Source organism: Macrosteles quadrilineatus, unplaced genomic scaffold (genome assembly GCF_028750875.1).
Source record: "Macrosteles quadrilineatus isolate MER2022 unplaced genomic scaffold, UCM_ALF_1.0 Scaffold_1__1_contigs__length_201487025, whole genome shotgun sequence".
NCBI lineage: Eukaryota > Metazoa > Arthropoda > Insecta > Hemiptera > Cicadellidae > Macrosteles > Macrosteles quadrilineatus.
In genome coordinates this window covers 128,922,343-128,936,469 of record NW_026542594.1, presented here as the reverse complement: position 1 = coordinate 128,936,469, position 14,127 = coordinate 128,922,343, and the positions used below count along the sequence as shown (strand labels likewise).

General features: G+C 35.0%; 1 protein-coding gene across 1 annotated transcript in view; it reads right to left on the bottom strand.

Annotated features, from left to right (window-relative positions):
- Positions 1-1,453: 1,453 nt before the first annotated feature.
- The window catches only part of LOC128984775 (CUE domain-containing protein 2-like), a 28,106-nt gene continuing 15,432 nt past the window's right edge, over positions 1,454-14,127 (bottom strand). The window contains exons 5-7 of the mRNA XM_054404143.1: positions 11,389-11,679; positions 8,569-9,848; positions 1,454-4,722 (exon numbers count right to left, since the gene is read on the bottom strand). Coding sequence (XP_054260118.1) covers positions 9,702-9,848; positions 11,389-11,679 — 438 coding nt within the window. The 3' untranslated portion in view covers positions 1,454-4,722; positions 8,569-9,701. The remainder of the gene's footprint in view (positions 4,723-8,568; positions 9,849-11,388; positions 11,680-14,127) is intronic.

Here is a 14,127-nt window from a genome sequence, read left to right as displayed (position 1 = left end):
GGTAACTATCCACCATCCACCATGTGTTTTGTATTGTTCTATAATTAAAGGATGACTATGACTATGACTCTTATGAAACTCTTATGACTATGAGCGGAAACGGAGCCACGGCCTCCAGTGGTCCTAATGCGGGCCCAAAACCCTTTTATGCTTCAGTTCGCACACCAACTAGCTTTCCCCAAAAATATCTGGCCTGTGAGCAAGAGAGAGCGATGACTTTGGTGCTCAGGGGAGAGGCAAAGGGTTTAGGGACCCCCCCCCCCCCCCATTACTGAGAGGACAGCTGGAAGGTATCCTTTCAAGATAGTTATCCCCATTGCTAATATAATATCCTTAGGTTTAAAAAGAATGTGTAGCCGCCATTCTTTGAGTTACTATAGTAATAGCATATCATATCGTTTAGGAAATAACAAAATTATTTCCATCTTAATATAACCTTGAGTAATAGTATATGGACTTCTCAGGAAACCCAAGTTGTTTCCAAGCTGGCCACATATTCCCCCCACATCGGCTCCCCTCTCAAACTCATCCCACTTTACTCCACTATCCTTTTCCTTCCACCAAGATACCGTATTATTGTCAGGGAGAAAACAAAAATTTGTCAGCCAGGTAATCTCTATTGTTCTCTAAACTTGTATGACACCTGAATTTACAAGTTAGATAAGCCCATTGGCCGTGGCTTCTGCACTCGTCACAGGCATCTCACATCAATCACGTTAAGCAACATTTTAGGAAACCGATCCATGCATTTTCATCAACTTAGCCATGTGTTGACTATGGATCACGGCAGATACGTTTACTATGCATACGTGCAGTATGTGTTACAGTATGGCGTGTGTGCAGTATGGTGTGCTGGTTTGGGCAGTATGGGTGGTACATTTCAGCCACACTGCACTCTGGGTCCTCTGTCTATGACAGAGAGATAATTAATCAAAATAATTCTCAAAAGATTTAAATGTTATCCTACTAATCTAATTTTCTCCAAATATGGAGTGTTATATATCAAGCAATTATTAATTCAAGCACTATTAATTGTCATTGTGAATGATAGAGAAATTATACTTTCTGACTTTCAACAGAGTAACCATACAAGACACTGGTAAAACTTGTGATACTGCACTTCAAAATTTATCTTTGAAAAATTATGTAAACATTTCTAGATCCCCCTACCTAATGGGGTCTATTCCGTGCACCCCTTACACCCTTCTGGAAAAGATAGATGAACGCCCATAGAGAAAAGTAATGCCATAGTAGCAAGAACCTGCTGGTTACTGTAATGATACCAACCAGTCTGTCTACAGAATCAGTGGAAATATCCACAACATTTATAACCAATAACCATTATGCGGATATATATCTGTGACCCGTCCAGGAGGGGATGGAATAAAAAAAGTATTTAACAGGATTTAACAATGAAAAGAGCAGACATTTTCTTGAACATAAACGTCTTTAATAGTAATTGTATACAATCGATTTATAACAAAGATCGTGTGCATTTCAATTACTCTCAGATATTATAGAACAAGAACTACAATAGAAACTGACACAATATTGAGTTTATTCAAAACCATGATCACACTTAGTAGTATAAATAAAATGTATAAATCATAATAATTTGTATAAATGTACAAAAACAATACTTTTTATTAGGTAATAATAATCCTAAGACAATTAGAGTAAAACTACAGTAGAAATAAACAATCTAACACAATATAAATGTGCAAAACAATACTAACAATTAAATAGTCTATTTGTTCATTATCACTTGTTCGGGTCACTTGAAATCTAAATTAAAGATACTAATAGAAGGAACAAATAAACAAGTTTTTCCGAACAGTGAAAGAAACATCACTTTTTGCAAGTGAGGGCAAGAACCCAAAAGCAATGGAATAGATACACTGTACAACTGTGATGAGATCCAGCGTTGGGCAAAAGTATACAATGATTTAGGAGTCAAAATAATTGAGAATAAATCTAATTAATTAAAAAAATAATGATCCTATAGAACTCAAAGGGATTTTCATTGATTTTAAATTCTTAGTTAGCCTATGTGATGTCAAGTATTAATGGTTAACAGGCTACATAACGTCCAAAAAGTCTTATTGATTTTTCCTTACATAAAAATGTTTAGCTATACGAGGGTTGAAGGGTAGTTTCAGCTAATAGTTCTATAGTTTGTGCATACGTCACAAAAAGGCGGCTTTCCCCTTATGATCATTGGTGAATGGAATGGCGTCTTTTGCAGCTCTGTAGCTGACGTTTTGCTGTGTAATTTAATAGTATATTATACTACGTTACTAGTCCTGAAAATAAGTGTTAACCGGACTAGTGTGGGATTACCATACGAGTCCGGTACACACATTCCGGACGAGATGCATACGACAGTTTACGCCATACTACTAAATCTGTACAAATCCTTATATATTTCCACCAACTAAAAGACTAAAAAAATCACTAGTCATGTTTTTGTTACTCATTGCCACCTAAATACAGTATAATCAGCTGATTGGTGTCCAGTAAAACTCATTACAGTACAGTAGTACGCAATGAAACCCCATTTGAATAAGCTGGCGGCAAACAGCTGATTCTGGACTAAATACTTGCGTGGGAAGTTCGTCAAAATAATGTAGTGTGACGTAAAATTTTATAAGATTATTTTGATCTTTTGCCACATGTGAGATTAAGGTCATTTCAGTTCAGACCACAAAAAACACATTTGATGCCGATATTCATTTCCAGATGACTGTGGGTTATGGCCCAAATGCAATGATTGAGGGTAAAGTGCAGATATCGGTTAGAGTGTAAAAATGGCCGTGGAAACCTTTTCCCTTTGAGGTATTGTGTGAGAAGTCTGGTTACTGACCAAAAAGAGAATTCCTTCCAAAATGGACATTTTCAGGGTAATTTTTAAACTTCATAACTCATTTCTGCACTTTACCCTCTATCATTGCGTTAGAGCCATAAACTTCCGTCATCTGGCAATGAATGTCTGAAGCCGACATGTTTATTGCAGTCAAAAAACATATCACCAACCTCATCTTACATGTGGTGGGAGATCCTATAATTTAAATACAAATGTCTATACACACAGCAAAGTGTACACGTCAGCTACAGAGCTACAAATGGCGCCGTTCTGTTCACTAATTATACAAGTAAGCGACGATGAGTCTCGTTGCAGCGTACACACAAACTAAGAAGCTATACCTACAAACAGCCTTTATTTAAAAATCATCCCTCGTAGCATGACTTTAACTGTGATTTTATAAAAATGTTGCCAATGAGATTCAATCATGAGATCCAAACATAAGAATTGTTTCATAAGAAAAATAAACTAATAGATTCATATAAATACCCTTGTCGCAGCAAACCTGCGGACTGAGTAAATCTCCATTCACCTGGTTTGATTTTCTCAAACATATTCCCTTGAAATTGCTTGAACTCACAGTTGCACATCAAAATCTTACCTACATAATACTAAACAATTAGTAAACTACTGACAGCCTTCAAATGTGATTGACACATCGCTAAATTAAATAAACTTAAAATGTATCTTGTGAGGCTTGTGATAAAGAGTATAATTAATAAAGTCATCGCCTCTAATCTCATGAGTAGTAAAAAGTCATCTTATTAAACTCAACAAACAACTTAAATAGTAAATGGTAATCAAAATTGACCAAAATGGAACTTTTATCCCATCCCCGACAAAACAAATAACTACATGATAATAAATTGTTACGCTTGTCTGGTCAAATCTTATGAGTGAAATATGCTCTCACATTTGAGTTGCTTCGCTATCAACTAAAATCTTCTAACATGGCAGACGGCAGACAAGTCTTAATACAGCCTTCAATAGTGCCAAGTTGATGTCAAGTCCATTTACAAAATCATTGTACCAAATACAATTGGAATAGGATGAAAAAGAAGCACAATCAGTCATTGTCAAAGAACAAAACTGTCTCTTCGTAGGTTTGAATAAACATTTACCTCATTTACACTTAAAGTTCTGGGAGTAGTGAATTAAAATTTAGCCTTGTATTTTTTTCAGTTTGAGGTTAAGGTATAGAACACAAGGGCGGAGGTTTTATAGGCCTATTTTTGAGATAATTGTTTTAATACAACAACAAACTTGTTCAACTATTTAGGATTTTTTCAGATGAAGTTTGAATGAAAAGCAAGAATAATATAACCATTCATTTGCTACTATAATTTGGATAAAGTCATTGAATAGTTCAAAACTTGCAATATTAACGTCCGCACGAGTGAGTACTACGACTATCCGCAGTACTATCCTGATAATTAGCCCAATTCGTATATACCAAGGAAAAAATGTGGTTCGTATTCCACTATAAACTGTAGGTCCCTTAGTTACCATTAGCTGTATGGGCTATTCAAATCAAATCAAATCAAATTAACAGCTGTGTCTAAGGAATATGTCGGCCTTAGTCACTAACAAGATTACAAGATTGCGCCACTCATCCTACACTCATCTCCATTCATACTTGGCTTAAAATACCTACTTTGTATGTCACCATTTCATCGAAAAGTATTTAAGTATATGAAACAGAAAGTTGTGTTCTTTGACCATTCATCTTATTTAGTTATATAATTAAACATGATCAAGTCACATACAATATTATTGTAAAATGAACTATACAGATCCCTCCTTGATCTAATATTTATGAGCAAAACTAGAAAGGCTATCTAAACGTTGACTTGAAAAATCTGAAACAAGAGAACAGGAAAAACAAATTACGTCCATTGCAGACACAAATTTAAGGTGTATTACAATAAATTCCGAGATTAATAACTGCTCCCTCCCTAAAAGTAAGGAAATCAAAAATGAAAATTTATAGGAAATTATTAGCTGAAATGAATAACAATGCCACCTTTTCTTTCAATAAGATCTTAGAGAAGTTTTCTTTTTGAGAAGAGAATTTAACTTGTTAGAAGAATATTTATAGGATGCCTCAATTGAAAATATAACATTTATCTCATACATTTGTGTATATTAATTTATTTTTTTGGCAATCAAACAACAACAAACAAGGTGACAAGGTAGGCCAAATTTTGTGGGAACAATGATTGGACACATTTTAAAATTAAATAAATAAATAACTAATCAATGTAGAAATAAGGGAATTGTTTTATGAAATAAAAAATTTTAAATGGTTTTACACAATAACTGCAAAACAATAATAATTACGAAAATGTCTTATAAAAAGTGGTTTTAATAAGAATTTAAAAATCACCTGTAAGTTATGTTATCTTGTCAATGACTTGTGTGGTGGCATAGTCAGTTGGCCAACAATGGTCTTTTTTTTAAATTCATTGTTAAGCCCCTGAGCTGTAGATATTATTGTAAGACTAGATTACTTACGTCAATAGCTCATTGAATCGTGAATTTCACTTCATGTTTCAGTACATGTTTCGACACATTGTCATCATCAGCTGAGTACTAACTAGTGAAGTTTTTATTCACCATATGGTTTCGTCATTGTTCAATTAAATAAACACGTAACACAAATACGACACGACATTATTAAACGCCTTAAAGAGATGAACCCTCATGCACCAACGCTACGTGGATTGCCTAAACTCCACAAAGAAGGCACCCCAATCCGCCCTTTAGTTAATTACATCTCAGCACCAACTTACAAAGCTGCAAAACATCTTGAAAGTATTCTAAAAACTCGTATTATTCTTGAAAATAATCACAGCTTGAAAAATACGTATGAACTCATAGACAATATCAAGAATTTTAACACCAAACCCCATCAACTATTGACTTCATTTGACATAGTAAACCTATACACAAATGTACCTATAGATGAAACTCTTGACGATTGTGAACAACCACCTAAATTCATCAAATACCCTAGAACCTCAAGCAATAAATGAGTTAATGGAACTTCTAGCAGAGATATTAAAACAAAATTATTTTATTTTAGAAGACAAATTTTACCAACAAACAGACGGTCTATCCATGGGTTCACCACTATCAGGGTTTTTAGCCAATATCTACCTCGATCATATCGAAAATGAACACATCTTTTCAAATAAAAGCAAATATAAGGACAAAATATTATTCTACTATAGATACGTAGACGACACAATAATGTTATTCAATGGAAATAATAGACAATTGAACCTCCTCCACAACTACCTCAACAAAATAGCTCCAAAACTGAAATTCACCATTGAAATAGAAAATAATAACCAACTCAACTTTCTCGATCTAACCCTGAAAAAGAAGGACACGAAACTTGAATTCAGCATTTACAGAAAACCGACCACAACTGATCAAACAATTCATGCCAGCTCATACCATCCACATTCACAAAAAATGGGTGCCTACAACTCAATGATACATCGTTTACTAAGTATACCATTAAATAAATCCGATTTTGATTCAGAGGTAGCTATAATCAAACACATCTCGAGGGCAAATGGTTATGTTGACAGTTTAGTGGACAGACTTATCACCAAACATAAGAACAAACGAGAAAACAACATTGAAACTTGTCAACTAAACCATGAAAATAAGGCTTAATATGTATGTATTGAATACAGTCACACCATACAACACACATTGAAAAAATCTATGAGGGATAACAACTTAAACCTAGTCTTCAACACGAAGAATAAAACAAAAAACTTGCTGAATTACAAAACGCCAAATGCGAAAATGAATACTAATAACAAAACTGGTGTCTATAAACTAAAGTGTGCTGACTGCCCAAGCATATATATAGGCCAAACTGGTCGCGGGTTTAACACACGATTTAAAGAACACAGACCAAACCCTTGGACGAACAAACAGAAGTCAGCATTCAGCCAACATATAATCGACAATAACCACTCATTCGGAACGATAGAAGACAGTCTAGAAATACTCCACATTTGTGAAAAAGGCAGAAAATTGGACACGTTAGAAGAATACGAAATCTACAGAGCTTATAAAAATAACGACACAAATGATTTGTTCTGAACGAAAAACTAAATTTCAGCTCCAACTCGATATTCAATTCTATCATTCCTACCAAAGAAACAGCTGCCCACTGCCTCCGAGATAACAATGATATGATAAGCCTGGATAAACAAATAGTCAGTCTGTCCCCGACCCGCGGCGTGACCGTATGTTTTGTTCGAGAGGCCTGCATGTCTTAAAGCTTTACGTGTTGTAAATGTATATGTTTCGTGTCGTGTCGTATTCGTGTTTCGTGTTACATGTTTATTTAATTGAACAATGACGAAACCATATGGTGAATAAAAACTTCACTAGTTAGTACTCAGCTGATGATGACAATGTGTCGAAACATGTACTGAAACATGAAGTGAAATTCACGATTCAATGAGCTATTGACGTAAGTAATCTAGTCTTACAACAACAATGGTCCTTTCTAATCAAATATTAAACTGGGTAAAATAGTACGCACATACCTATATGACAATTTTCCCGGTCGTTCAATTGGACGGGATGGTCCAATTTCTTGGCCTACTTGTTCTCCAGACATTAAACCCTTAGACTTTTTTATGGGGCTACGTCAAGGAAAGAATGTTTGCAAAGAAGGTTCAAGAAATTAAGGAACTTAAAATAAGAATTGGAGAAGTTATTGGAAGCATAACTCCAGCAATGCGAAGAAGAACATGGTCTGAGGTCGAAATCAGACTACAAACTTTGCGTTCAAACCATGGATAACTCGTAGAAATAGTTAAATTAGATTAATGGTAATCATGAAACAGTAATCATTTTTTTAAATTGTTATGATAAAAACTGTTTTAAATTTGCTATTTAATTAAACCATTCCCATGTTTCTAAGTTGTTTGGTTTATTTAATTTAATCTTAAAATGTATCCAATAATTTCTGACCACCTGGTATTATTACTGTTGACTAAATGCCAAATCATCTGTCAAGCAAATTTATGTAATGTGATGAGTAAAAATAAATGATTACAAGCGATTCCATCAAAAAATCCACTTGAATTTAAAAATTGTGGCAGGGGGAATAGGTGTTACCATAAGATCTAAGGTAATAGCTTATTCTCTATATGTGAAATTTGCTAATATTTCCTATAGGCCGATGGGAAATTCGCTAATCCCCTATATGGGAAATTTACTAAAATCGGTCCCGGGTTTAGGACTTAACATGTTACCTACGTACCTATAGTAAAAGCTTATTGCCTATTATAGAAATTTGTTGAAAGATTATTGATAGAAAATGTTTATAAAACATAACCCTACGAAGAAACCTGGGTACCTATGTACAATCTTTTTGATAGTGATGGACAAGTTTCCCAAAAAAATAGATGGATAAACAATGTTCACTGTTTATCTTTGCCAGCTGAAAATTCATCTATTTGCAAGTTGTATATTTAATGTGCAAACAACATATTTTTATAGCTAACCTTAAACCCTGGTCTGTCTATTTCAATCAATTTGGGACCGGACCTTGTTTGGATTAGCCTAAAATGCAGTAAAATTTCATCAAAATATTACAACAAAATATTTATAATTTTTTCCCCAAAAAAGTGGTTTGGATTAGCAACTTGGGGTGTAAGTTGACTTACCTAATTTCATCTATGAGTGGAGTGACAGATGAATACATGGACTGGGATGTTTGGACATTGACATTTTGGAACACTGATAAGATAGGCTATTAACAGTATGGTGGGTTAGGTACAGTGAGCCTGGGCTAAAATCCTTTACAGAAATGAGGAGTTTCCTCACTTCCCACTCTGCCCATGACCTACTTAAAGCTGGCGGATTAAGTAGCCTGTTTGACTAAATTGAGTTGAAAATGTTTTGTGATAAATAATGTAAAAGTACGGTAACAAAAGTTTGACGAATAAAAATGTAATAAAACACCCCCACTGCAACAATACTGCAAGCTATCTTCCTCTTTCCTGATTTGATTTTCACTAAAATATTTCTCTAATAAGACTCAATCAGTCAGATTGATTACCTATTTAAATAACATTAAATTTAATGATTACTTAGTTTTTTCTTCTACAAGAAAGGTATTAGAGTGGGTTTTGATTATTAAAATGTGTAAATAACTTCTTGATCAGCATTATACGTGTTATTAAATTTACGGAAAGTAAATAAAAGAGACGTCCATTCAAGATTCTTGTCATTCGCCTATTGGGTCTGAAGACGATGTCCAATCGAAATCGATCACCACTTCCCATCTTTTTTGTATATTTACCGTCTTGTGAGTAACAGTATAAGCGTAAATATATGTTTTAAGTGTTATAAGACGTCTCTTTTATTTACTTTTCGTAAAATGTGTAGTACAAAGCTAGTATGAAATAAGTACATATGCCATCAAAATATAGACCTATATCCATAAACACAGAAACCAATGGTAAAACTCCACTAAATAAAATACTAAAAAAAAAAAAACAATAGATTTCTCTCATAAATCTTTTTTTGTAAACAATCACTTCAAGTTTTATCACAATTATGCTCAACTTATTTACAATCGATAATAATTAGATAAATATCGATTCATGTATATGCAATATTTACACTCTAAGAGTCTGTATGGATTTATGAGCAGAGTGTGGAGGTGATCGAGCTCTTTATGTCTGTATGAATGGCAGCTCCAGGGACTAGGATTGCAGGACTAGGGAGGGGGATGGGAGAGCAGCAGCCGTCAGGACCTTACTATGACAACTGCTGCCATCTCAATTGCGTGTCATCAATGGAATCTATTCTGCCTCGCCGCCTTTTGGCCAGCAGAGCCAGACTTCTTCTCCTCTTCATCGTCCTTCTTCACCTCAGTGTACCTCTCCCCCTTCATGCTCACGATCTTGCTGTCCCTGTATCGCACTAGTTTCTTTGGCTCCTTAAACACAAGATAATAAAGTATTACAAAGGAAAAGAAGAACAAAAAAGCAAAATAAGTCTGGGTCAATAAGAAACAAAAAAGAGATAGAGAAGATTAAAAAAAAATATTAAGAGAGACAGTAAAAGTACTTTGGAGTAAAAAGAGAGAATGGGTAAACAAAATCTTAGAGAAAGCTGAACAGGACAGGACAGCAGACAACAGTAGAGACTTCTACCGATCAATAAGACTTTTTAGAAAGGGATACAGCCCAATGCCATGAATTAAAAACAAATCAAGACAACTAACTGGTGGTACAGAGCAAAGAAGAACTACAAGTATGGCAGGAAAATTTAAAAGATCTTTTGATGTAAGACAGTCTGAAGAAGGAGATGAGGAGGAAGTGTACCAGAATGTAGATCCAATGGTCCCATACCCAACAATTCAAACGTCAATCAAGGAATTAACAAATAATTAAGCCCCAGGGGGGGAATCTATTGCATCGGAAGGAATCAAAGCTGGAGGCACAGAACTAGCAACACCCCCTACACCTGTTAATAGAGAATAACACCGTCAATAAGCAGGAGATGTGGCATGAACATCTCCTGCGGCCGTTTAAACATTATTATCGCCTCCCGCGGTCACGGAAATGCCATCGTCGTCATGCGCAATCACGGCAAAATCATGATCATGTCCCATGGTCATATAGACATCATCATTGTCTTTCGTGATCACGGCAAAAATCTGATCTACTCCCGCGGGCGTGTAAACATCACAGCCAACTCCTGCAGTCACGGAAACGTAATTGTCGTCTTGTGCGATCGCGGGAGAAATCATGAACATCTGCTGCGGTCGTTAAGTCAATATAGTTGTCTTGCGCAATTGCGGCATAAACATGATCATATCCCATGGTGATGTAGGCCTAGACATTATCGTTGTCTTCTAATAACGGCAAAAATCTTATCATCTCCCGCACCCGTGTCACATTCGTCACCGTCACCGTCGTCATGCGCGATCGCCGAAATATCATGAACATCTCATGCAACTGTTTATACATTATCATCGTCACGGAAGTGTCCGCAGTTCAAGTTGGCTGTAAATTGCTTTTAAAAGTGTCCCTTTTAACTCGAGTTATATTACGTTTTGTCATATTTATGTATTGGTTTGACCGTTGATATGAATAAATAAATAAATGAATCTCCTGCGGCAAAGACAACCTTATCATCGACTCCAGCGATCATGGTTATCTGCAATCACGTCAATCTCCTTAAATATATCTCCTATGACAAAAGCAACATCATCGTCATCCCATGCGATTATGCCAAAATATAAACGTATCCCGCAGTCACAAGAACAATATTATCGTCTTCAGCGATCAATTAAGCAAATCAGTTAAGCAATGTTCATTTAATATGCCCCTTAGATAATCCGACCTTTTCACAGTTCCGATTATGGTCCTAGTCCTGTAAGTGACGGATTAGTGGGGATGTACTGTATATGTTTGATGGTTTGTGTTTGGAGCTTAAGAGTAAAAATAACAAACATAAACTGTAAAACTCACAGATTTGGGAGCTACAGGGCGGTGTTCACGAACGTCATCGTCTTTGTCGACAAACGAGTAACGCTGAATGATCCGGTTCTTGAGCTCCTGGTCATCCACAACAAACTTCTGGTGTTGGTTGTTGACTTGCAGTACAGAAGTGGTAGGGAGACTTTCGCCCATCTCTTGACGATCAAAGATAAGCTGAGCGGCTTTGGTGAGATCTCCCTTAGCTATGGCCAGACATTGGAGAACCTCTTGTTCACAGACTGTAGGGAATGTTTCCATCAAAGTAGCTACGTCTGTGTTCTCCTAAACATCAGCAGGGTTAAAAGTTAATTTTGTGATAACTGTTGTATAATAACAGATTAAGTTAAAAATATAAAAACTTTTATCAACACCTAAAAGGCATATTTTTACTTACTCTAATCACATACAAGAGGGTAATTGTACAACAATATTTAGGGGGAAAATTGTTAAGACTTTAACAAGCTTATTATATTCAAATAAACGTTGTGGAGAAAAATTGTTATACCATTGACTATGCACTGAAGAGACTTCCCATGAAATGTAAAAATTTGAAGCCCAAAAAATGTGGTGCAATCTGTTGAGATGGTCTATTAACTAATTACAATATTCTGTGCTAGCTAACTGATAAATCATCAGCTGTTTGCTTGTTTGCTATGATACTGCATTGGTTTTAATTAATATTTAACCTAATACACTAGTAAACCCTGGTGAGATGGTCCTGAACTTCATGTATTTTCTTGGCTTCAACCTTTCACATGGGAAATCTACTCTGTGTATAGTCAATGGTTATACTGACAGAACTTTGGGATCTAATATTGTATTGAAATTAGTTTATAATATACAAAAATTACTTATTTACATAATACTTCCAATTCTTTATTAATTGCTAAAAATAATCAACATTTTGTGAAAAGGTTTGTTGTATGATTTTAAAAATAAGATTGTTAACTATCTTGTGAAGAGTAATATTTCACATAACATCTTATTTCTGATAAAATTTACATTCACACAAGGAATTAGTATGAAAAAAAAACTTTTTAAGCTGCATACATGTGCTTGAATTCAGACACAATGTAGCCATTAAAAACAAACAACGCTTTAAACACAACAAAGAGGAAACACACACAAAATAAAATAAAATGACTTAGCATGATTTAGCATTATAGTAACTAAAATACAGGGTATTTTTTTAACGCAATTCAAATTACAAGTACTGTACCATACGACAAAACAAGCTCACATTTTGGTATCCCTGTATTCTTTATTTCAATGTTCATCAGCTAATATGCATCGTTCCAGCTATCTAAGAGTGTTAGTGTTATTGGAAATGTATTGTGAATTGTGAATGAAGATTTGTTTGGACTCTCCAATTTTACTCTTAAATACATAGTTAATGTTATCCTGGAACCTTTAACACATCTTATAAATTTTGCTTTAATTGAAGGAAAGTTTCCTGATTGTTTAAAAACCTCCAGAGTAACGCCAATTCACAAGAAAGGCGACAAGAATGTCCCATCAAACTATCGTCCAATAGCTTTGGTTCCAATTTTAGGAAAAATAATTGAATCATGTATGCTTGAGCAGCTTCAACACTTTTTTACTGTGAATAACCTTTTATATAAAGGTCAATACGGCTTTAGAGCCAACTGTTCAACCACAATGGCTGTAGAAGAATTAATTAACCAAGTTTTGCAAGGGTTTGAAGACAAGTTGGTGACAGGTACAATGGTACATGCCTTATTGATTTGACCAAGGCCTTCGACACAATCTCCCATCCCATTCTTCTTGATAAACTGTATTACTATGGGGTTAGGAACCGTGAACTAAACATCATTCAATCCTACCTGGAAAACCGTAAACAGCAGGTCGTGATAGGAGATGATTATTCTGATATTTTAGAATTGAATGCTGGTGTTCCGCAGGGGTCCATTTTAGGACCTTTCCTGTTTTTGATTTTTATTAACGACTTTAGTTTTAATATCCCTACTCAATCAATACTTTATGCTGATGATACTACCCTGTTCTGTAAAGATGATAATGTTTTAACAGTTGAGTACGATCTTAATCATGCCCTAAACTGTGCTAAATTCTGGTATAAAATCAATAATTTGGCTATCAATGAGGAAAAAACAGAATACATCTACTTTTCTCTAAAAAAAGATCAACCCACTGATGCTTATAAAACAGTCAAACTCTTAGGCATCCATCTCGACAACAGACTAAGCTGGGATAACCACATTACACAACTTTGTAAAAGATTGGCTAGAATAACCTGTCTCTTGAGAAAACTTGGATCATGTGTGAGTTTTAACACTTTGGTAATGACTTACTACGGTTTGTTTCACTCACAGCTGCTTTATGGTTTGCGTCTCTGGGGTGGTTCACACTTAGCTCAGAAAGCATTTGTTTGGCAAAAGAAAGCTCTTAGAGCCATGCTAGGATTGCAAGATCATGAATCCTGTAGGGATCACTTTTCCAATTTAAATTTACTTACACTGCCATCTATGTACATTCTTTGTAATTTAATTCATATAAAAAACAACCCCTTAAAATTTTCTAGCTATTCTCATCCATACAACACGAGGCACAAAAACAACCTAGTCACACCTCAAATCAGACTTTCAAAAACTTTAAATAGCCATTTTTACAATCAACATATTTTCTTCAACAAGCTACCCACTTGTTTTCGTGAACTACCTTTAAACCAATTTAAAAGAAAAATTACTGAGT